The 25,981-nt window shown below is 46.2% G+C and overlaps 1 protein-coding gene across 1 annotated transcript in view; it reads right to left on the bottom strand.

Annotated features, from left to right (window-relative positions):
* Positions 1 to 1,332: 1,332 nt before the first annotated feature.
* The window catches only part of NFATC3 (nuclear factor of activated T cells 3), an 85,326-nt gene continuing 60,677 nt past the window's right edge, over positions 1,333 to 25,981 (bottom strand). Inside the window, exon 10 of the mRNA XM_044434347.1 lies at positions 1,333 to 5,375. Coding sequence (XP_044290282.1) covers positions 5,254 to 5,375 — 122 coding nt within the window. The 3' untranslated portion in view covers positions 1,333 to 5,253. The remainder of the gene's footprint in view (positions 5,376 to 25,981) is intronic.

Here is a 25,981-nt window from a genome sequence, read left to right as displayed (position 1 = left end):
TCCCATCTCTGGAACATGCTCCCCAAGGAGGTGTCCTGGCACCATCCTTTTCTCTTTGCAGCCAGGTGAAAACCTTTATTTTCCAGACATTTCAATAGATTTTAAATTGTTTTTACTATATGCATGGCTATGCCATGCATTAATTTTACCTTAACTGCTGCAGATTATCAGCCTTTGCTATACTCATTTATTGTTTTCTCTAAATATGATTACTGTATTGTTTGTTCTTAAATTTGTAAACCATGCAGAAAGCCCAATGAGGAATGGGGCAGTATAAAAATGTAATAACAACAAGGTCACACCAACACTTCTATGTCTCTCTGCAGTTAAGACAGTCTCTCAGCTTCATTCCACCTTTCCATGGGATTGGTTCTGTATTCCTCTCCCCAAGTTCAGAGAGCGGCCCATACAATTTAGATCAACCTCCTTGTGCTTGTGGAAAAAAATAGTCAATTTTAAAAAATGAAAGTACTGGACATAGTTTGGCGAGTGTTGCTCACATGAGAAAACAGTTGCTTACCTTGATAACTGTTGTTCTTTTGTCTTCAAATTCTTAATATAGAGCTTTAAAATTGAGTATCTTGAACTTATGCAGTGCAATTGCTTGAACCCCCCTCCTCTCATTTGTTTGATGCAAATTCTTAATTGCAGCATTTCCTTCGGATGTTTGTAGCACTGTACAAAATTAATGCAAATCCTTGAGGAGTTTACTTTCCTAGAGCTGTGAGAAGCGGTCTTCCAGTGTTTTCTCACTAGCTCACGCCTGAGAGTAAGTGCTGATTCCTATCTACTCAGCACAGTGCATTAGGGGCCTTGTCTACTGAATCTAAAGCAGCCTCCTGAATCCCAAGGGTACCATTTGGAACTACCTTTGATGTCAATCTGTCCACTGAAACCCAGGTTCAAAAACCAAACTTTAAAAACATTTGCCACAAAGTGCTAAAAGCACCAGTTTGGAAGGAATTGTGGAGGAAAGAGTACCCATCTTTCCCGTTGTCAAATTTGTAGCCAGGATCAGGGGGTTGGGCTCGATGGCCTTCTTGGTCCCTTCTGAGCCTACTATTCTATGAATTGGCATCTGCTCATATAGCTGGGCCATTTAAGAAATAGCTCCAGGTTCATTTCATGAAAAACCTGCCCAAGGTGCTGTATAGTAAAAACTCAAGCTGCTGTGGAAGAAATAGTCTGGAGTTCTTTGGTCATCTTGACTGGTCTCAGTGGAAAATGTAACATGTAACTTTAAATTTAACAAGCACCAAGAAGGGAATGAGAGAAACATGCCAAAACATGCAAAAGCCTCCCAAAACAGTATGCAGTGAAGAAACACGTGTATGACTTTTCTTGTTTATTTCAACACTTATGATTCAAGAGCCTAAAATGCATGTCTTTCCCTTTGTACTTCTGCATGTAAGCACTGCAATCATAACTTACAAAAGGTTTAATACACAAAATGTACATGAAATTACAATACAAGGCTCTGTAAACATCTAGAATGTAACCTTTAGTCTTAAATCATTGTCCCACATAGTTAAATATAAAACTTCAATTTGAACAATCTCCAAACCTCAAGGAATGACATTCATTCTGCGTATCAAAAATAGAGTTTTCCAAGATTTGTTTGGATTCAAACAAAATTTGTGTTCTTCATTTTTAATCTTTGGTTTATAAAGGATGGCAGTTCCATTTTTCTGATGGACAGTTTATTACAATAGGTGCCAGATTGTGGTCAAACTTTGGTAAAACTAAAACTACTTTTACAACCCATATCAAATGGGCCACTGACTGCCCCCTCGTCTGAAAGCCTCCAATCTTACTCCAAAAGATGTTAATTTATTTGGGCTTCCTATCATATTTTTAAAAATTGGACACCAGCATAGAAAGCAATTGTAGATCTGGAGGCGAGAGAGGCTAGCAAGGTAGAAGCCAGTCACAGGCCGCTGCTGAAAATTGTAAGTTGCATAGTCAATGGAGATCGTGTGCTTTTATATCCACTACATTATACAAGATTAACAGTCTTAACTATAGCATCACACAAGCAAAAAATAAAATAAAATTAAGACCCTTGTACTGAAGCTTTTACAAGGCAAATACAACCATTTTAGTACCCAAAGTCTATATTTTTATTTTAAATAGGAAAGCATTTCTACGTCTACAGGCATCAAGGTATTTAAAGGCATCAGAAGATTTTGTGAACAATCCACCAGCTCCGCTGCTGCAAAATCTCCAGAGTTTTCAGAAGGCATTTACAAGGGGCTCCTATGCAAATCTTGCTGAAATGGAGAGAGGCTGTAATACTGCAGTACTAGGTGGATTGCTCACTTAGTGCATAGCAACTCGGGATTGTTTGGGTTCCCACATTTTAGCTACAATATAAATCCAAACTACTCAAGAACAACCTAGAAGGGAGAAGAGGGTGTGCCACACCCCGTCAGGGACCATGAAACCCCACAGAGTACAGAAAGCTCTGAGACATGAGATCGCCCTGCAACCGTCGGTTACTGCAGACCCATTAAAAGGAGTGAAAACTGTTAATACAGCTGCCCCTGCCGCCACAAAATGTACATAGAAGGCTTGGATTATTTAAAAAGGAGAGAAGTGCTACAGTGTAACTAGCCATACTTCAGCTTCTTTTAAAACTGTTCAGACTCAATGAACAGAAGACAGATTTGCTAGCAGAGAAACACTAGAGAGACCACCTTATCCAATTGAGAGAGAGCTGCTCCTTTGATTTCTAATTTTTATACATGACATTCTAAAAATCACAGAACAAATGAGAATGTTACATATCTCAAGAGAAAATGCAGACCTGTCTGGAAGAAGGGAGGGGGGAGGAATAACATTGCATAATTTAAGGGCTTCCCAAATGTGAAACCCCCTAGTTGCAACAAGAATATGATGACAAATTACTTTTCTGCACTTGCAATGCAGGTCCTAGCAAAACACCCACACATTAGCTTTGATAAGTCATCTAAAATTACCATGCTTCAATATTAATTCTAAACTTTATAGGAGTTGCTTTGTTGTGGTTAAAAAGGACAGGCACTGTTCAGTTCCGAAACTGAGCAAACACACCTGAACCTGCTATGTTTTATTTTACAACAGGGAGGTTACGTAAATTGAAGACCAAAATGGTGCTCTCACAGGAGGGAAGACTGCTTAAAGTGCACTGGGTTTCCCATTCATTGTTGCTGGAGAGTTCCCAGGCTTTAAAGTCCGATATGTGACTTAAAAGCCCATCTTGCTTCTGTCCTTCCAACAAATCAAAACTTCAGCTGCACTTAAGACCTTATGTTACAATGCAAATACACTGAAGGGGAAAAACCCCCTCAACAGGACAAGTTTTATCTTACCCCCATGGCTTTTTAAAGCAAATCTTCTTAGGGCAGGATCCTATGCATGTTAACACAGAAAAAAGGCTTCAGTTCCCGGCATGGGTTGCACTAGGCTGGTTTTCTCCCTAAACACACTTTGGATTGCAGCCTTAATGTCCATTCCAATCTACAGCCTCCTGCTCCACGTGGTTAGCTCAAGTGGAATAAGCTTGATTTTCCAATTTTTGCAGCAACATTTGACTAAAACAGTTCAAAAGAAATCCTTTAACTATTGGGAATCTCATCTTAAACATCTGGATTTCGTATCAGCCAAATTCTGTGATCAGACAAGCCGCCGTGAGAAATACAAACATGAAATGGTGCCCCACCTGACAGCTGCAGTTCCATTCTTGGGGTTCCCTCCGCCCCCTTAATTCAGAGAGGCCTGAGAATGCAAAGGCATCATTGTAAACATTATTCCTGGAGGGCGTGGGCTGCTGGAAGTGCAAGTCATTGCAGAAGGCGCAAGCCCCACTGGTTTTGGAGGTGCCTGCGGTGGATTGTGCCTCCGACTGTTGCCAACTACAGTAAGCTGTCTTTGTTAGCGGCACTGGTGACTCTGTTACAGTGTGACGGCTGCAAGACTTGTTCAATTAACTGCAATATATTCCAATGACCTGTCAAACCTGTTACATTCCCTTTACTATAACTGGGACTCCTTAGATCAGGGGTGCACTACTTGTGTTCCCCCAGAGGGCCTGGCCTGCCACCCCCAACACAATCCCCATGAATGAGGGACGACCGCAGCTGCAGCCCAAGCCCCCTGGGGGGATGCATGCTATCCACCCCATCACAGAGGAGAAATGCCTGTGAACACAAGTGCCACAATGCCGTGAGAAACATTTGAAGATGCAAATGTGAGTAACAAGAGATAAAAATCAGTTCTAGCAGAAAAATAAAACATGATTTGAGAGAAAACCCCTACCTGAGGGATTTGAAAACAGTGGCGATAACCCTAATTTAAAATAATTCTGACCAAAATGTCTCTTTATAGCATGCCATTTTATGTATATATCCAAAAACCTTAATTGCCTTTTAAAAATGAGCATTTCTAGAAATTGATCTGAGTAAGCAAAGCTGTTTCTATTAAAAGAGGCCTGTGCTAGCATGGATTACAAAGTCATAAAAGTTAGATTTTGGAATGTCATTTCTATCCCAATATTTTCATGGTGGAATGGTCTCTTTGCAGCCTACCAAAGGTTTTAATGTATGAAGAACACAGACCTATTTGGCTTTGCTTCCTAAAAATCCAAAGAAAATGCTAATAATATTCTAGACACAAGACTTCCAAAGGCATTGGCTTAAGATGACAGGTATAATTGTGTCTCTGGAAGATTTGATTATAAAAAAGTTCTCTTTTAAACAACATAAGCTTAAAGGCTCTTCAAAAAGACCTCCCACTCAAAGGTGTACAAATTTCTATTACAATCCTAATCTCTCTCCTAAGGAAAAGCAGCATATGAAGATGTGTATTTTTTTAAAAAAATCCCCACATTCAGAAATGTGCATATTGAGAGCAAAACTAAATTTCTCCATACGATTAAGCACTTAATATAAAAGAAGTCTACTATATGCACAAAACAAGCAAAGCTCATTGGTATCTTTTTTTCAAGGTCAGAGTAGCTTGTCTTGCTTCTTTGTGTCCATTTCTTATAAAGATTCTTTTTCAGCATCCTAAAAAGCTAAAATTAGATTGCTGTGTTCCTAAATTAGAAGTACAACCCCTTCCCCACCCTGCCAAAACAGTTCTTTAAGGATCCACTGTCTGGATCATCAAGGCCACAAAGTCGGAAGCACAGCACATCTAAAGAGGGGGTGAAGCATCATTCAGAGGAAAAGTGCGAAGATTTCTGGGTCACTTCAATCACAAGTTCAGTTGTTATTAAACTCCATCCGATATTCCTGCCTCCAACGATGCAGAGCACGTATGTGGAGAATGGATGGCTACTCCCACTCCGTGGGACACGGAGATCTGAGACATGTCTCGTCCTATTATTTCATTCACTAAAATGAGAGAGAGAGAAAGAGAGGGGATAAATGTATTTTCATGGCTTTCATAAATGCTGTTTTTTTAGAAGCATATATAGGATGATACTTATACCACGTCCTATTACATGAAGATAAACTGTACTGGATCAAGTATCTTTACAGAACAAGCTTTTAAAATATGTGCAGCAAGACATGGTTTCTAAATAACCAAAAGGAGATGAAGAACACACTTTCTCAGGAGTTTGCAAGTGGAATTCAAGACATTTTTCCCCAAATGAGAAGGCTCTCGATTTATCCCAAAAGCTCAAAGACCGACCAATAAAGCAAGAGCAGGCATTCTCTCCTGAAACAAAAGATAACAACTGAGTGCCAGCTGAGTTTCCTTCCAGAAAGCATTCCAAAGTTGGGGACGAAGTCCTGTCTCTGCTTACCAGCCTGCCTTGATCTTACAAGGCGAGGAGAGGTGTGACGCATAGGCTCATTTTCAGCTAGCGGGATAGCTGTTGTACTTTAGAGGCCGTTGTGCAATGTGTTTTGTACTTGCTAGCTTTTTGTTTCTGCTTGTCCTCGTGCAATTAATTAAGCAAAACGAGTGCACAGCTGCACTCTTGAGAGGTAGCGGTCCTCTCTCCAGCTGCAGCACCAGATGTCATGAGGCATTTGCCATCAGATGATGAGTTCCACGCACTGAAGCCTTCTGGGAGCTGAACTCTCAAAATAGATACAGACAGCACGCTGGCAGTCTCAGCAGTCCAGCTTCACTGTCTTTCTCAGCTGCAGCACATGCTACTGCATTTCCTACCCTAAAAGCTCTTCCATTTCTGTCTGCTTCTCGCTAACTCCAAGCATAAATGAATTTTGGCAGTAGCGAGCAGGAAGAGTTTGGCACAGCTCAGAGGTGCCTTCAGAGAATCTCAAGGGACTCTGGCAGCCTCAAGATTTGAAGACTGTCAGGTCTGAATATGCCAAAACCAGGATTTAGTACAGATCTGTTGCTCTTCTTAGCACTTAATGCCTGGCCATTTCTACTGGACCCTGAGCTTCTTTGTTTTTAAACACCTTCCTGTACAATTAGGGTATTTTCTCCCAAAGTCCTGAAGATACGAATTATAAATTACACAGCAATGGTCTGGTTTTCAATTTTGGAGCTTTAAAAATCCACCCGGAACCCAAATACCTAAGAGACTATTTCCTCTTGCCTGCACCTGCTCAGAACTGAGGGTCTTCACCAGAGGCCCTGCTACATGGCCCAGTTCCTGAACCAGCGAAGTCGACATAGAACCACAGCAAGGACTTCTGTTCTGCAGCATCCTGATGAAGGAGATCCCTTTTCTCAGAAGTCAGGTTGGATTCCTTGGCCTTTCTTTAGAAGGCTGGTTAAAAACTGCTGTTCTACCAAGCCTGTACATATTGAGGCTGCTCTTTAATTTTAGGAAGTTCTCCTATTCATTATTCTATATTCTATCAGGTTCATTTACTGCACTTTGATTTGTTTATGGTTTTATTGCAACCTGAATCAAGCACTTGTTGGCTGGTTTCAGGTGACACTTTTAACCCGCTGGATATGTTAACCATGCACTGTAGTTAAAATTCTCAATGGATCATGGGACACAGTGGAGGACTTCCACCCTGCAGCTCAGTCTTCCAATTGGTATCCTTGAAAGGAAGCAGGCCAAGTAGCTACTTCCCACCCAAAGTCACAGCTGGAAGGACTGCGTCAGTGGTACAGAGGCCTCACTTCCTCTTGAGGGAGCAAAACTGGTGGCCCTTCCCCTGCCATGTGCTGCCACCCCAACACCCATCAGGGCTGAGTGGGTGACATGCAGCGGGGCCTGGCAGCTCCCCACACACATTCCCACCCGTGCTGGCAGAACAGGGTCACCCGTGAGCGGTGGGCACCCCTTTTTGCATTCTTGCTATATACTGTATTTTTCGCTCTATAAGACGCACATTTTTCCCCCTCAAAAGTAAGGGGAAATGTCTGCGCGTCTTATAGAGCGAATGTGTGTGTGCCCGACACCCGGGACACTGCCGGCCGCCTGCAGCACATGGCACCACCTGGCCGGCACGTGCTTGGCGCGCCCTGCTCCGTCCCCCCCCCTCCGGCGCAGGTGAGAGCTGTGCCGCTCAGGGGGAGGCATGTGGAGGAGGAGCCACAGCCTTTAACCCACCGGCTGCACGGAGAGCATGAAGAGACGGACTGCTCACCCCCACCACCCGGGAAGACCTGCCGCTGCCACCGCGCCGCCTGGAAAAAACCATCGCCGGCACGCTGCTGGCCGCCTGCACCACGTGGCACCACCTAGCCGGCACGCGCTCGGCGCGCCCTGCTCTGCCCCCCCCCCACCGGTGCAGGTGAGACCTGTGCCGCTCAGGGGGAGGCATGCGGAGGAGCCGCCGCAGCCTTTAACCCGCCGGCCGCACAGAGAGACGGACTACACATCCCCACCGCCCAGGAACTGCTCACCCCCACCACCTGGGAAGACCTGCTGCCGCGCCGCCTGGAAGACCACCGCCGGCACACTGCCGGCCTCACATGGCACCACCTGGCCGGCACACACTTGGCACGCCCTGCTCTGCCCCCCTCCTCTGGCACAGGTAAGAGCTGTTAATCACAGGTCGGTGTGTGTTTTCAAATGGCAACCCATCTTTTAATGAAGCCCATGGGGAAGCGATGGGGAATGTGCCTGTGATTATCAGGAAGCTTTCCATGGATCAGTTATCTGTTAGTTGATCAGATACATTTTTGTTAGGATCAGTGGATATTTGAACAGCATTACCTTCATGTATGAAGTTTATTCTTCAAAGGCTACTTAGTACGCTGTGTGTTTGATTTACCATACAATATCTCATTTTTTGTCAGAAGTTTTTTTCTATTATTTACTAGTAGGGCAGCATGGACATTACTGGCTTTTTTAGATTTGTTATTGAATTGTCTGCAGCAGCTCTTGTATAACTGGTGTAGATTGTGGATTCCTTCAATAATTCCACTACTGACTAAGAAAGTGATGTCAGTGATTGTGAGCAACAGAGCTTCATAAATTCTAACTCTAGTGATGATGAGTTCTATGGGTTCAATGAAAACTAGAAGAGTACTCGAACTTTAAAGTCTCTCTTTTGTTAATGACAGTGATGATAGTTCTTAATGCCACTGTTGACTGCTGTTCACTTTACGAGGCTGAAATACGGTATTACTGTATTCTGTTATAGTTTATTAAATAGTTTAGTAAACCATTTGATTCAGAGTATTTTTTTCCTCCTCTAAAAACTAGGTACATCTTATGGTTAGGTGCGTCTTATAGAGCGAAAAATACGGTAGCCTTTTGGCTTGACTGTGGCTTAGCATTTCATCTGTGTTTGGATGACATACCAACCCCCAGGTATTCTCCAGGTATACATATCACTGGAGTGTGCCCTATTCTGAATAGGAGCAAGTATCCCACAAGCATTCAAAAATACAAAGGGATGTGAACAGCACTCTGCCGGTAATAGCATCATATTTGCCGAGACCCTCTGCATTTGTTCCTTCTTTAGCCCTTGAGTGTTTCTAGCTGAGGCTTTTACTGTACAGTCGAGATGCCTGAAACATTGAATTTTATGGAGGTCCAAATGACATCATCTCCCATTTGTAACCCTCTGATGTTTTTTCTCTGCTTTTTCCACATTTTCTGCTTCCCGCAAAAAGTCCATTATGCCAACACAGTGGCACTGTGAGTGCAAGGAAGCCAATCGGCGTGAAGTATGTTTTGAATCTGCCTGGCCAGGAATTGTTTGGGGAATATGGGCAAAGCTGGTTTAGGGGGGAAACAGAATGTTTAAGAGCCTATCAACTTTAAAAGCTATTAAATTCTTTAAAATTAAAGTGCTAAGCATATTTTTTTTTAAACCAAAACACATTCAAACTCATAAAAACCTAATTCTTTTAGTTATAACTGGATACCTCGTATAAAGCTAACAATCCACTTTGCTTCAGAGAATGCAGGTCACATTCTGATGTTACAAATGTGTTTTATTTTATTGATTACTTTACAAGTCAATCTATCAGTGTCATCAGATAGCATGTGTTTTGCACATTTGTTTTGAAATTTCATTTTAAAAGTATTATATATTTTCATGCTGCTTTAATGAATGCCTTAGGGGACAGAAATAGATTAATCATCAACCTGCAATACTACCAAATTACAAACAGTATGTTGTCCTTGGATGTGCTGAAAGCTATTGAGTCCTGGGGCTGTACAAGTCAACAGCAGCAGCTGCTCTTTACTGTTAAATTTTTGATAAGCAGCCCAAACATGGCAATGCAACCAGCCAGTCAGCAAGGAAATATCTGGAATTAGGTGGCTTCTGCCTTCCAGGTGTGACAGATTTCGATTGCACATAGTGACTTGTACCCATTCTTAATCAAATTTAGAGTAGATCCACTGAAAACAACAGTAGCCGTATTAGTTACGACTAACTTAAGTTCCATTTGTTTCAACAGGCCTACTTTTAAGTATAAATATGGACTGAACCCAGTGATCTCATTAGCAACAGCCAGACCTTGTATTTTACTATTAATTATGTGGTTTCTTTTCCTTTTGGAAAAAAAAAGTACTGACGTGTTCAGAGACAACAGTACAAATCATAATTAGGTTAAAACTAGAAGCTACCAGAAGAAAATCACATGTCCATGCCTCATTCACACTTCTTCCACCTCCCTCACAGTTGTGCCAGTCAACTCTCACTGTGACACCATGCATCCTCCCTCTTGTACACCCTACCCTTTTAGTCTCTAGGCCTAGGGCTCATTTAACTTATGATCATCTGGAACATTCTAACACATTCCTTAACAACTCAGCAGTTTAGCAAAGGCTAGCGTTACCTCCAGCTCTTACATGCAGTAGGTGAAAGTTTTAATTGGCAGCCCGAGTTTATGTGATCGTTGCCTCAACTTGGGTGCATTTTTTTCAGCCTTGGGAGCTAACTGGGAACTTTGTTTTTCCCCTTTCTTCAACTGCTCTGGTCCAATCCCCTGCTCATCATGTTGGCCACAGAAAATGCCGCAAGGACAGGTGTGGGCAAGTTCATGGAGCCCAGGCACCAACTTCCACGGTCACTCCAGAAGCCACACCACAGACATTTCCAGCACGAGCAAAGGAATTGGTGGTTTCCTGCCAAATCTTACAGGTGCAACACAACAGAAGCTGAAAGGGTTAGCTTTTAAAAAGCTAAATTTGCTCCTTTTCAGCAACAATTAAATTTCACCATGGAAATTCACAGAAACTGTTAACTGGCTTACTATGGTAACTACATTATAACATTTTCTTTCTTGTTCTGTTTTATAGAGTACCCTCAGTTTCATAAACGTATTGTTGTTGTTAGTCGCGAAGTCGTGTCCGACCCATCGCAATCCCATGGACAACATTCCTCCAGGCCTTCCTGATATTCCAGAGACAGAAACTTTCAGAGGAGAAAAATCCAAATGGGAATGCTGTTTACATGTAGTTTGAGAGCTTGTAATTGCAGACTACTTGATTACCTGCTGACCATTTGGAAATTATTTGGGAGCAGTATAGCTATGAGCAGAACAGGTGGCAAGTGACATCTGATAAAGCTGCTGGAACGATCTGCTTTGCCTCTTGATCTTTGCAGCAGAAGTCTACTGGCAAGCCATGGAACCCAGGCACAAACACAACTGAATCATGCTGCAGCCAGGCTGGAGTATGTGCACGTGTGTATGGCTGGTCAATCAGAAATGGCTAATTTCTGGATTGAAAACGTCCACAGATGTCGCCTAGGTTTGCACATCACATTAACCCCCTCAGGCATTTTAACTATGCACCCTGGTTCAGACGCCACTGTGCCTGCCCATCACGCACAGCAGGGGTCGTGGGCCTCCGCCTCCGCTCCTGCTCCTCCTCAGTCCTCCTTCCATAGCCCAGGGGACATGACAGGCCTGCCGCCTCAAGCCACCAGGCACTGGCCATGGCATGGCATGTAAGAGAGAGCCACTGTGCTATCCACATTTAGGAAGAGGGTCACAGGGCCACCCTGGCACAGCACTGAGGATTCGGCCACACTGCGCTTTTTAAAACGTCTGAAAAAATAATTAGCAGTGAGCCACAACATCATAATTTGCCCTCAACGTTTAACCATATGGACACAGTGTACCTGCCCTGCTGCAACTCTGCAGCAACCATGCACTATTTTTTGGGATGGGCAGGAAGGTACCCCTTCAGGTAAGGTCCCTTAGGGGGTGCTGTCATTTTCCCATGTGTGAATATCACAGAAGCACAAGGGTCACTTTAAAAAGCCCCAGGAATCTGTAAAAAAGTTGGGTTTGTGGTGACACTCTCCCAAGGATAGCACCAGGGGAAGTAGTAAAACCTGAGAGAGTCCGGGGGGGGGGGGGGCACAAGGCTCATGATTTAAAGAAGACTGCCAATACTTGGGAAAGGCACCTGGTAGGTGGAGCTCCCCCAGGAAGCCAGGAGACTGAGGAAACGGACCCTTTCCATGAAGCCTGGTCTCTCAAGCATACTTTCACAAGTGCAAAGGGAAAGGGAGGGGTATTTGAGTTAAAAAATAGCCAGCAGTCCGAGGCAGCCCCCCAAAGTGCCATTCAGGATCATGGGAGATTCCTTCCCAGATGCCCCAAAAATGGACCAAGAAAGCCACTATTAATGGGCTACTGCAATCCTCTCTCTCTCTCTCTCTCTCTCTCTCTCTCTCTCTCTCTCTCTCTCTCTCTCTCACACACACACACACACACACACACACACACAGTGTCAGGTGGCATGCAGTGTGACATGACTCGCTGTAGTACGTTGCCTTACTACATTTCTGGGACTTTGAGGGGAGCCTTTCCCTACTGCCAAGGGGCTCTCTAGTTTTTTGACTTGACCACTGCTTAGTTTATTGTCTGGCTTCTGACAACACAATATGCCACAATGGGTTTATTAAACCCTACAAGTCATGGCTTGCTGGGGTTGTTTGGAAGCCACCCTGTGGGAAGACTCCTGGGTTCAGACAACACACTAAACTACCATATAACCACCCAGATGTTATATTTAAAAGGAAAGAAAAAAAGCAATTGTAGAATTTTTATTTAAATGCCAGTATATCAAACTGCTAAGCACACAATCAATGCGCACAAAAAAGCTGCAGTTAAAACAACTCTGAAAAACAATGTTAATCCAAAAACGGATAGCTGTATTGCATGCATCAGAGAACATTTTTGCCAAGCTATTAAACAGTATTTGTTTCAGGCAGTTCTTCCAAACATTTAAACATGCACCTTAAATTGATTAAACCAGAAGCAGACAACCAAGTGCCTTCCAGATGTTTCTGCATTACAACTCCAGTTAGCCCCAGGGGGGATGGTCAGGGCTTACAGAACCTTGCAGACCAGAATGTCTGAGAGGTGCCAGGTTGCCAGACTTAGGCACTGCTTTTCTATGGCACTCAGCAATACTACAAAACGCCAGGACTCTGGTGAGGTGCCAACGTGACACTGGTAGCAGATGTGTTGGACCATAACGCCTACATTCCCAGTCAGCATAGCCATTGGCCAGGGAGCTGACGTGCAACCCACCCAGAGGGCACCAGGTTGGGGAGGACTAGTACACGACATATGTGAACCCTTTACATTCCCTTTCACTAACGGCACCTGCAAAGTTCAAACAAAGCAGGTTTGCACAACATAGTAACCCCCCTGGAATTTTACCCATGCACTGCAGCTTAATTCCTACCCAGGACTTGGTCCCACCTGCCATGTCCTCCCGTTCATCACTCCAGCTGCCATTCTTGCAGCTGCTCCCCAGAGCCTGGTGAAGCTGTACTTTTCTGTCACCTTGTTTCCTCCAATTCCACCCTGACCAGCTTCCTTCTCTGCCTTCAAGCATTTCACAATGGCAACAGCAGCCCATTCCCTCCCTCTGTGCCATCTCCCTGCTCTCCCGTTGACCCAGTCTCCATCATCCACAGAAACATTCCTACCCTCTCAGAACACCAAAGCGTTTGCCTTCCTGGTTTCCTGTGTTTCACCCCTATTTGCATTTGGTACCCTTGCCAGCCTTCCAAGAACTGCTGCTTTGGTGTCACGATGCAGACATCTCTATCACTTAAGAATTAGTGTAAATTTGAGTAAAGAATAGACGACCTTCTACAAAGCACAGCATCAAAGAGGACACACCAGCTCATTCAGGCATGAGATCCACCCAGGTGTGCTGGCCCAGTGCCCCACAGGAACCTCTGCTGCTGCAGCAGCAGCTCCCTCCCCATTCCCTGCTGCCTGACTCTTCTATGGCAGATCCAGGGAGGGCGAGGTCACCGGGCTCGGAGAAGATGTGGGTACGACAGTGACAACTATCCACGCTACCAGGGCAGCTCCGCAAGAAGAGGGCCCCCAACTCCTAGATTTGCCAGGGGCCGTCCTGCAGTGGCCTCATTAGCTAGCCCAGGCCGAGCACGGAGGCCTGCTGCGCCTCAGGGACGACAGCACGGCCTTCAGGACTCGCCCCCTGTGCCTCAGACACAGCGCTTTGTGCCACATGCTCCCGCGAGACGAGTGGGCGCGAGGCCTCACCTGTGGGGTCCATGCTGTAAGTGGCCTGGAAAGCACTTCTGCTTCTGGCTGCAGCACGTCCGCACAGAGGAGGGAACGACTGGGCAGGAGGAGGAAACTTACTCTGGCCTCGCTTGCCCTCGCCAGGAACTGGGGGGTGTCTGCAGGTCCCTGTCAATCACAGTGTGGGAACCTGAGAGGGGGAAAGCATTCCGAGCAATGCTGGCGAACGTCTTACACACACGGGGAAGAGTAACACAGCACGTCTCTCAAGCAGAGGTACATCGAGCACAGAGATGCCTTCCAGGACACCAGGCTGATAGGATGCGGCTGCAGACAGCTGCCAGGGCAAAATTATCTTGGTATGTACAATGGGGGAAGCTCCATCTTTCTTTTCACCAGCATAGTGGGGGGCTCTGATCACACCCTAGGGGAGCTAGCACCCTTGGGGAAGGGCCCCTTCATCAGAGGTACCTCCGCAGCCCTTGTGGGTTGAGCAAAGTCTCGGCCCTATCCTGTGTGTAGCATGGAATGTCCATGGAAGCAGGGCTCCTCCATTGTGCATCCCAGCTCCCCAAATCCCAATGAATGGGGGGGGGGGGCAACCTGAGCATATGGCTAATGCTACAAGCACACCAGAAAGACAGTCCATTGTGAGCTTCTACTGAGCAGGTCAATACAGTGTCCAGTGCAAGATGAATATCCGATACTTGCAAAAATGAAGGATGGGAATCAACAGATACTAATGTTTAAAGATCATCCCCAGGCCTGCCTTGCAGGCCAACAATTTGAATATGTCACTAGAAGAGTGCAGAAGGAGTATTTCACTTTGGGGTTAAGCAGCCTGGCTATGGCAGCAGCTACAGCCATGCCCCATTGTTCAGTGGGAGGAGGCAGGGTTTCTAATCCAATTCTCCTGTGACCATGAGAAGAACATGGGGATTTTAGTATGGGGCAGATTTGTGTGCTGTGTTATCCTCACCTGCCAAGGGGATGCCATAAAAATATTATTCCCCCCATTCCCCACAAAAAAGTGTGTTGCTGCAAATGATGATCCTTACATGTAAAACTTTATTTTTTCCTAGCACCTGAAACGACAATTTGCAAAGTTGTACAACCCTGAAATTGGAAATTGTTATCCTGCTAGGTGTCCATCCCAAGTTTGAAAGTTTTATAACCTTGCAAAGCATACGTTTTAGAAACCACTAGGGAAGTGCATTTGGGTGTGGGAGCCACCCTTTGAAGTGGGGGGGGGTCCTCATGCCCATGGAATGCCTGCAGACTGGCAAACGAGGATAACCAGCAGTTACCAACTCCCCTACAAAAATCCAGTGAATGGGCTGCTACGAGTGCTTTGATGGCTAATACCCCATCTGATGCTTCCTTCCAGGCAGATGCAAATGAAATTTTGTGGGGCTCAGAAACAGGTTCCCAGCCCCAAGATGATAGTGCCAGGAAGAGTGAGAAAATCCTGAGGAAAAATGGGAGGCTTGCCAATGCATGGCAAAGTGAATGGCATGAACAGCTATGGAGAAAAAGTGAAGCCGGAGCAGGGGACAGAGCCCGGCTGGTGCAGCAGCATCTGATGGCGGGCAGGGTTGGGCAGACTGAGCATATCCTGCTGTCCGGCAGAGCTTGGCCAAGCAAGCCGCCTGCAAGAACACACACAGCCTGATTTCCTACTCTTGCTGTGTTATGATGAGGCACAAGAAAAGTAGCATCTGGGCCCAGATAGCATGTCAACCCACAGGGGTTAAATAAACCCCACAACAAGCATGGGCAGCTGAAATAGCTTATAAATCACACTGTGAACACACCCACTATGGCTTATAACCTACACAACTCATCATGTTGTGAAAACCCAGTCAATGACTAGCCAATCACTGGTAACTGTAAGTCACATTTAAGGACAGTTGTGTAATGGACACAGTTCACATCCCCCATTTTGACGTTTCCCACACTACCTCCTCTTGGCATTGTTCTCTTGCTTCCTTCCTTATTTGTATTTACAGTGCTCCATTTTTCCTTCCGAGGAACTCAAGGCAGCTTAGATAATTCTCCTCCTCCTCCCCATCTTATCCTCACAACCACAACCCTGTGAGGTAGGTTGGGTGGAGTGCCTGAGACTGGCCCAGAGACACCCAGTGAGCTCCATGGCTGGGTGGGGACTCGAACCCAGATCTTCTGAGCCCCAGCCCAGCACTCTAACCACACTGGCAGCACCTTCCTTCCTACACAGTGTTGCTGCTCTGCTACTTGCAAGAAGAGAAACCAAACACAGCTATTCTGGCTATACTAGCCCTGGCGGCAGGCTTTACAGATTAAATACCTTTTTAAATCCAGGCTAGAGAGAAAGTGGGCGTGAAAGCAGATCCTCTAGGTTGCTCTAATTAGAAGTAGCAACATGGGTTGCAACTTCATTCTGGCAAAACAAGTTAACCTTGCAATCTTAGGAGGGAAAAAACAGCAGCTGACATATCTGGCTACAATCAAGTGAACCTCTGTGTAACTCCCACATTGTTTGTTCTCATACAGCTTCCTACAGCAAGGACTACCTACCGTTCACTTAATTGCTAATCCTTAAGCAACATTTGGCTTCTTCTTGAAGCAGTGGAGAACAACCAAGTTACCAAAATCAGATATGGGGGGGACGACCCACCTTTATTAGACGCTTAAGCAAATCACAGGGAGTTATGATTTTTTAATACTTTGCTTCTAAGACCTAGACACTAAACACAGCCACAGCAAAGCTGCAAAGAGCGTCCAAAATACTGCTTTTTAAGGCACAAGCGAAATGTGCTGTTTTAACAACTCCTGAACCTGCTAGACCAAACATCAGGAAGTTCCCCAACCCAACTGATGTGGGTTTAAAATTTTAAAAAACAACTTGATCTACTTTCTTGCAACTCTCAGTTTGCGTGTCTGAAATAGCCCAGTGCCAGCCCCACCCTGCTTACAGGCAGAAATTAGAGCATATAAACAACCTCTGCCTCAGCTTTAGCTCCGTTCCACTGGTCAGCTTTGTTAGACAAGATTGGAAACTTCACAGTTGGGCTTCTCGAGTCTCAAGAGCTTCCTTAAGCCCAGAATTTGGACTACACAGAAATGAAAGTGAGGAGAGAGCCAAAAAGGCACACCGCAAAGCAGACTGTTTCCAACAATAATGGAAGAGAAAATGGAAAAAGGAAGACTTTTCAGGGTCATCAAAGATGAACTACCTATGTGTATTTGCATGTTTACATCGCACCTGAGCTGTTGGCCTTATAAGGTGCAGGGTCAGTCCACTGTGCGTGTGCACTGTTCACTGGACCTGGGTGCTTGGAGTGATCCACTGCACACACCAGGTAGCCACAGATCCCTGGACATTCATGGACAGGTCTCAATCATTTTGCTTGTCATGGGGGCATATTTAGAATTCTGAGAGAGGGTCATGGATGCATTCATGAATGGCTGCCGTGGGGAGAAATATTTCAGTTCACAAAATGACTGCCATGGTAGGTGTGGGCATTTACAAAACACCTACTTCCTAAAGCCAAACTGGTACATAGAAAAGAAAAATAATTTGCCCAAGAACTGAAGGACACACAGAGAGAAAGGGCTCTGAATTCCAAAACAAAAAAGCACTTTTTTGAACACTCCTGTTTTCTGTTAAAACAGCCATTCAAGAATGCAACAGATGAGGCTTAGATATGTAATTTGGCCAAGAAATTCAGTAAAGCATGTGATAGTGGCATCTGAGCTACAAATACCAAATTACATATTTACCCCTCAAAGCACAACCCCCCCACCAGTTTCACAGATGGCAAACTGGTGATGCTCATGGAAGCACACCCACAAGCAAACCAAGCAGCCGCACCACACCCCCACAGCACCAAGAAAATATCACATGTGCGCGCAAAGGGAGTTTCTCCATGAATTGGGAAGAAAGATGCCCATGTGATTGGCTGCCAGCAGATTCATACATTCAAGAAATGCATTCCAGGTATACATTTCCATATGTCTATTTATACTAATCCCAAAATTCTAAATCAGATTATTTTGAGACACACTTATTTCATTATTTTCACATAATGAAGGCAAAATGTGGTTTAGCATTTAAAGAAGGCCTTCAGGTCCAACACCCTGCCCAATGTAAGACTCAAAGCTGACCCACCCCTCTCAGAGAGTTGTCCATCTGCATTCTGAACGCTTCCGGTTCAGCTCACAACCTCCCTGGGTCGCCGATTTCTAGGATGATATTCACAGTGTACGTACATGGAAGACTGTAATCCTGCCAACCGGCCATGCTTGATGTTGGCCTGTCCACTTTGGATTTCCAGTAGGGTCCACAAGTGCAGAGTCAAGACCCACAGGCCTAATCTGAACGCATATGGCATAAATTTAATGATAGGCCCAAGTCAGGCACAACACAGCAAAGGGGGTGGGGGGAAGTGGGGGCACAAAATCTGATCGCACATGTGGAGTCTGAAGGGTTATGGACACCATGCCCGGCATAAGCACAGCAGCAACTGAAGTCAGCCAAAATGTATTTTGATCCTCAGCTACAGCACACAGGATTGTTTCCCAAGCGAGTAATATATAGGAGCCGCTAAAATTACTAGCTCCACCTTCTGCATTTTGTTCATTCGCTTGACTCATTAGAAGAAGTAGTACAATATGTGCTGCTGAATCAAACATGTGCCTGCACTCATAAGCACTCTTACTTGGACATCCATCACAAGCAGACCTTGCTTTTGCATAAACATGGTCAGAATACTGCTGTACATCCAACCTGCAGTATTAAAATGCTACTACTGCTTTGCTTTACAAAGAGAAACCTGATATGCTGTGTTTCTTGGGTGAACAAAGTCACAGGTGCCAAAAAAGGGCTTATTCAATATTACTATTAAGTCTCAAGGACCGGCCTACGCATCTATAAAGAAAACCTAACGACAGTGATTATGTTGCAAGTGACAATAAGTGGCATCATGTCAGTTTACACTATAGCAGCAGGCCAGGATGTAACTAACATATCCTATTCTGTACTGCTGCAGAGTTACCTCTACCACTCAGCTCATTTGTTCTCAAGAGGATGTATGGAAGACAGATGTACATGATGCTGCCTTGAAAAAGCAGCAGTCTTCAAAGAATAATGGCCAAATGCCAGGGATCTTGTAATATTCTATTGACTTCAAAAGTAAAAACTAAGTTTCATCATCCTGTATTATATAAGCCCCTGCTGGGCTATACAGAAGTGCTACACCAACCAAGTGCACCATTTCATTTACCAACCAACTTTGCACACTGAAGAACTACACATTTAAAAGCAAGTTACACAGTGAGCAGCAGGGAGCCATCCTGGCCAATACAAGAAGTCTCCAAGTCATCTAAATACCAATCAGGAAGACAGTATCCTAAACAAATGCTCATTAAAAGGAGTGGGTCACATATTCCAATCCGACTGTTTTTAAATTGAGAAGGAAGCAGACTCCTTCTCCTCAGCAGCTACAGGAGGGAATGACACTTGGAGTGGCTTACCTCTTCAGGCCCACAGGCTCTGGGAAAGGCCCCATATTTGACACTGCAGATCAGCAAGTCCTTGGCAGCAGCACCAACTAAGGCAGCTGAAATGTGCTTGCTGCACAGTGGCTTCTCTGCCTTTAATAATTTCCTAGTAGCTGGCAAAATGGTTAGAAAAGACTAGAGAATCTAGCCCTCCTAAAGCAAGGAAGATGAGTGATACTATGTGTACTTGCATCCCCCCAAAAAAGCAGGTTGCTTACCTGTAACTGATGTTCTTCGAGTGGCCATTTGTGCATTCACACATCTGGGGGCTGCGCCTGCGCAGTGCCTAGGCCGGAAGATTAGAAAGCTAACAGTTTTTGGCGGGAAAACTCCACTTCCTCCCTCTTCATGATATAAATAGAGCAGAGTGTCCGTCATTTTACTCAGTCTTGAAGACCGCACGTTCACCCTCTAGAGGTTAAGAATAAAAGTAATGAGAAGCACAATTACATCCCAACGGTACCGCTGTGAATTATCGTACGGTACCGAGAACAATAACCACCTAGCAACATAACCCAGCAGTACCAATGCAAATTATAGTACGGTACCGAGAAAACGATATCCACTCACCGACACCGAGCGGGGCTGGCGGGTGGGTTGTGTGAATGCACAGATGGCCACTCGAACAACATCAATTACAGGTAAGCAACCTGCTTTTCTTTGTTGTGGCCTCTGTGCATCACACATATGGGTGATTCGCAAGCTTACCACAGTCGGAGGAGGGAGGTGTCGTCAGCGAAGAATGGATGAGAGAACAGCTCTACCGAAAGAGCAGTCTTGTCTGGCACGTACATCAAGCTGGTAGTGCTTGGCGAAAGTACATGGACCAGCCCAAGTCGCAGCTTTGCAGATATCTTGCAGCGAAACCCCTGTGGCAAATGCGGACGAAGTCGCTACTGCTCGTGTAGAATGGCCTCTTGGAAAGACAGGTAAGTCTATTTTCGATAGCTGATAAGCCAAGACAATAGTCTGGATGATCCAATTAGAGAGTCTCTGAGATGGTATCGGTGATCCCTTGTCACGCTCGGAGTATTTAACAAAAAGTCTATTAGTAGTACAGAAAGATTCAGTGCGGGATCTGTAAAAGGCCAAGCAACGGCGAATATCAAGCGTGTGTATAGCACTTTCTATCGGAGTCGATGGTGATGGAAAGAATGCCGGCAGAATGATGTCCTGACTCAGGTGGAACAGTGTGGCCACCTTGGGTAGAAAGGAGAAATCCATTCGGAGGACGACTTTTTCCTTATGGAAATTCAGAAATGGTGGATCTATGCGGAGAGCACAAATTTCACTAGCTCTCCGTGTTGATGTTTCTGCTACGAGAAAAGCAGTCTTCCATGACACCAGGTGTAAATCCACAGTTGCCAAGGGTTCGAAGGGTGGTTTGGTAAGTGCTTGGAGCACTACAGAAAGACTCCACGTTGGCATGGCAGGGCGAATAGACGGATGTAAATTTTGTAGTCCCCTAATGAAACGCCAAACCAGCGGTTGAGAGAAGACTGATAAGCCGTGGATAGTGCCACGATAATGGGATATAGCGGCTGCATAAACTTTGATAGATAATGGTTTGAGTCCCTCATGATGCAATTGTAAGAGAAATTGTAAGATACTGGTGACTGAAGCCGTTCCAGGAGAGAAAGAATGGCACTCTGCAAAAGAGGAGAATCTCTTCCATTTAGCTGCATAGGAATGTCGAGTGGACAGTCTCAATGCAGATTCGAGAATCTCCTGAATTTCCCGGTCCGTGGGCATCGGTACCGTGGCAATTGCTGTCGAATCCGAAGTTGGGGCCACATGCACCGCCTGTTGAGTAAAGTCATCCGTAGGGAGAGGTGTCACCGGTACCAACTCAGTGGCATGAATCAGGTGATCCGCCATGCTGTCAGCCACAGAGAGAGTATATCCAGATGACGGATTGCTCCTCCTTGTTGCGTCAACACATGCGGGAGAGTTGGCAGATGAATGGACGTTCCTCTGGACAGCAGCAAGAGAGTGGCAAACCAAGGTTGTCTCTGCCACCACGGAGTAACTAGTATCCCTGTGGCATTGTCCTGGGCTATTTTTACCACCACTCTTGTCAGAAGTGGGATCGGAGGAAACTCATAAAAAGTCATGTTGCTCCAAGGGATCATAAGAGCGTCCCCCATCGATCCTGGTCCGACGCCCGCTCTGGAACAGTATAGGGCACATAGGCTGTTCTCTCGGGTGGCGAACAGGTCCACGTCCGGATAACCCCACAAGCGGAAGAGTTTCTCGCAAATTTGTTTGTCCAACTCCCATTCGTGGGTTGTCGACATCTGTCTGCTTAGCGTATCTGCTTCGATGTTGTCAGTTCCAGCCAGGTGAACTGCCAGAAGCACGATGTTCCTTGGTATGCACCAGTCCCAAATGTCCATCGATAGGCGTGCTAAGGATGGGGATTTTGTGCCCCCCTGCTTGATGTAGAAAACTGCCGCTATGTTGTCTGATGCAATTTGGACAACTTGATGGCATAGCACAGTCTCGAAAGCGTTGAGGGCGTTGAAAATCAGCCAGAAGTTCGAGGAAGTTGATGTGTTTCTTCGCTTCTTGTTGGTTCCAAGTACCTTGGACCCAAAGTCCCGAACATGCCGCACCCCATCCGAGGAGGAATGCGTCAGTGTACAAGATTGTCGTTGGCTGAGGTGGTCGAAACGGAGCGCCGATCTACAGGTTGTCTGAGATAGTCCACCAAGTTAGAGTGTGAAGGATTGCAGACGGGATCCGAATCGGCTTTGTGGCAGGATCTTGTTGCAGTTGAAAGGCAGCGTTGAAAAACAGTTGTACGGGCCGCATACGCAGCCTGGCATATGGGACAATGGCAATCGCAGCAGCCATATGCCCCAGTAGTCTCTGAATGGATAAGGCTGGGACCATTCCGTGTAGTTGAATCCGATGAATATGGCTGCATAAGGCATTCTGACGTTCCGGTGGAAGGAACGCTTTTTCCTGCATCGAGTTGAGTCGTGCCCTGATGAAATCGATGACCTGTGTGGGAATAAGGGACGATTTGTCGCGGTTAATGCAGAGACCGAGCGCATCGAGGAGAGCTCAGGTCACTTGTATATCAGACAGGAGACCTTGTTCGGATTGCGAGACGATTAGCCAGTCGGCTAACTATGGGTATATTTGTACTCGCTGTGTCCTCAAGTGTGCGCATACCGGCGCCATAAACTTCTTAAAGACTCGAGGGGCTGTGGCCAGGCCAAAAGGTAGGACATTGAACTCGAACAGGTCGGACCCAACAGTAAAACGTAGAAAGCGTCTGTGTGAAGGATGGATAGAAATATGAAAATAAGCATCCTTCAAGTCCAGTGAGGCGAACCAATCCTCTCTTTTCAATAATGGAAGGATATTCTGCAAAGTGGTCATCCAGAATTTCCTTGGTTTGATGTACTTATTCAGAGTTTGTAAGTCCAGGATCAGATGAAGACCACCGTCCCTTTTCGGGACCGTAAAATATCTGGAATAGAATCCATGCAATCCTTCCGAGCAGGACAACTGTCAAATCACTCCCTTGAGAAGTAACTGGGAGACCTCGTCGCGTAGCACCGATGAAGAAGGTGTGAAGCAGATCGGGCTCAAAGGAGGGATAACACAGAATTCTATCCTGTATCCGAACTGGATGACAGATAACACCCACCTATCAGATGTAATGGACTCCCAAATGGGGAGTCGGCCCTGGAGCTGGTTCCCAAAAGGGAGAAGGGAAGGTGGTGTTGGGAAAGAGAGAATGGTTCGCCCAAGCCGTCAACGTGGGTGTTTATCGGTATCAAAGCGCCGATGGCCTTGGGAAAAACGCTGTTGCATTTGCTGTCTCCGACACTGCCGTTGCTGGTATTGCTGGCGAGGGTAGTTCTGCTGGCGGGAATAGTATGGTTGATTCCGGTAGGAAGACCGAGGCCACTGCTACTTACGTTTTTGTGGGAGCTCCATGCGGTGCGCAGTTAGGCGTGATTCGTGAATCGCCTTTAATTTGCAGTCGGTCTTCTGATGGAAGAGACCGGTACCATCAAATGGCATTTCCTCGATTCTGCGCTTCATCTCTTCAGGGAAATTACAGTTGCGCAGCCACGCATGCCGGCGCAACGAGATAGCATTGATGAGGGCCCTTGAATCGGTGTCTACATGATGACGAGCAGTAGACAATTGCTGCACTGCCACCTGCATCACCTCTTTAATGAAAACCCTGGCGAGGTCCGCTTGGTGGTCTGGAAGGGAGGAAGCGATGTTATCCAGCTTCTGCATGATAAAGTACTGGTAACGTGCCAGTGTCGCTTTGTAGTTCGATATGCGTACACCAAGCCCAGAGGCCGCATAGACTCGGCGCGCAAGCATATCGATTTTCCCCCCTTCCTTGTCCCAAGGAGCGGTATGTCCCTTGGACTCCCTGCCCTGGGAGGATTCAACCACAAGAGAGTTCAGTTTCGGGTGACGGAGCAGGAAGGGAATGTCGTTGTCACGAACTCTATACATGGCCTCATACCTGCGGGAGGTAGCTTGTGGTTGGGCCGGTTGGTCCCAGGGCTGGACCATAGCCTGGCGGAGTGTGGTTATAAGCGGCAGGGCTATGGATGCGGACTGCTCTCCCCAAATGACATCATAAAACCGATCTATGGAAGGGCCTGGCTGCTGATGAGCTTCAATTTCAAGCAATCGAACAAAGCGGGACATGAGCTCTGTGAAAGACACATGCGGTTCGTCAGGTGAAGCAGGCCCTTGGTACGCGACAGCCACATCGGGGGATGTGGAGTCGACCTCCGAGTCCTCGGAGTCTTCCATGTAGCGCGGCGGGTCGCTAGAGGAGGAGGAAATTTCAGGGGAGGTTGGGCACCTCGTCTGCGCACATCTGGAGGTGGATGGTGCGTCTCTCGGGACCGATGGTGATCTACAATCCCGAGGGAAGTAGGGATATGGCTGATAACCACCCCAGCCAGGGGGAGCACCATATCCCGGGATCAGCCAATCCTCATCTCGATGTTCGGATGAAAGGCTGGACATCTGGGAGGTAATGGTGAGGTCACATGAGGTTCAGTTGGAGGCATAGGTGTTGGCGAGTGGTCCCTCGGTGGGGAGTCTCTGATCTCGCCATCAGAGATGGACTCCTGAAGCGGCTCCTCCTGTTGTTGAGGAGGCACGCTCTCAGGCCGAGTGGTTGGCCTGGGGGATCCCAGTGGAGTCACCTGCATAACGAGTTGCAGGGCCTGTCCCAAGGGGGTCAGTACCGAGAAGCCCGATGAGCCTGAGCCCCGGTGTTTTGGGCGATCAGGTTTCTTGCTCTCGCGAGTGGGCTTGTCCATCTTCTCCTTCCTCAACTTCTTATGGGTGGAAGGTTTATCCAGACCAGTATGTTTACGCTTCTCCTGCTTCTTAGCCGGGGGAGAAGGCAGCAACTGAGCCTCCATAGAAGCGGCGCCTTCGTCTGAAGGACCCTGCGGAGGATTGGCAGAGGTCGAGGAAGGACGCTTCGCCGGAGCGCTCATGGTGGAGGAGGAGCGCTGAGGAGGCGCGGATGACGAGGAGCCAGGCCGCAGGAGCAGCTGGACAGACTGCATTAATGCCTGATCCCATAGGAGCTTCTTGAGATGATTCTCCCTGTTTTTCTGCGCTTGCTTGGTAAATGCCAAGCAATGACCGCATTTGTCGGTTCTATGCCCCTCGCCGAGGCAGAGGAGGCACAGATCATGTGGATCGGCCGGCGACATTTTGGATCCACATTCAATACATTTGTGGAATGTCGCTCGCTGTGCCATCGCGGAAAATGAAGAAAAGGGGACAGTATAGAGGGTAAGATAATATTTTGGGGGGGTTTTTTTTTTGTTTGTTTTTTTTATAGGGAGAAGAGAATTTTAGAAGAATTGGAAAGAATCGGGAAGAAGAACAAACTTGGAGCAAGAGAAGAAGGGTTTAGACAAAAAACGACGAAGAGGCACAGATCTATAGCGAGACACGAACAGGCACGAGGCACAGCAAACGGCGGTCGCAAAGACTGAGTAAAATGGCGGACACTCCGCTCTATTTATACCATGAAGGGGGAGGGGAGCAGAGTTTTCCTGCCAAAAACCGTTAGCTTTCTAATCTTCCAGCCTAGGCACTGTGCAGGCACAGCATCCATATGTGTGATGCACAGAGGCCACGACGAAGAACAGATAGGCAGGTAAGTTGAAGAAAAAGTAAATGGTGAGCAGAATTTCTCCTTGGGGTTGCTCCATTACTACATTTTGAAGCCCAACTAGTTGCCTTTCCTGAAGGTTCCAGGTGGGTCTCCCCAAAGAGTATGTTTTCATGGCCTGCTGAATACGTACAGGGCAGGCTTGCAGGAAGACTGGACATTCAGGGAATAACCATGCGCAGGAAAGTTTTGTCAAACTGCAGCACAAACAAGTTTGCTGACAATCCACTTCTGGAACCTCTGGAAAGAAATGTGGCACCTGCTTTCAAGACGATAGTAATTTCTGAACTACTGAAGTATGGACTAAGAAATTACAAGAGGGTCATGGCATGGGACTGGCCA

The sequence above is a fragment of the Varanus komodoensis genome, unplaced genomic scaffold (assembly GCF_004798865.1).
Source record: "Varanus komodoensis strain SLA01 unplaced genomic scaffold, ASM479886v1 scaffold27, whole genome shotgun sequence".
Classification (NCBI taxonomy): Eukaryota; Metazoa; Chordata; class Lepidosauria; order Squamata; family Varanidae; genus Varanus; species Varanus komodoensis.
Note: the sequence above shows the minus strand (reverse complement) of the source record. Positions and strands in the feature narration are given on the sequence as shown.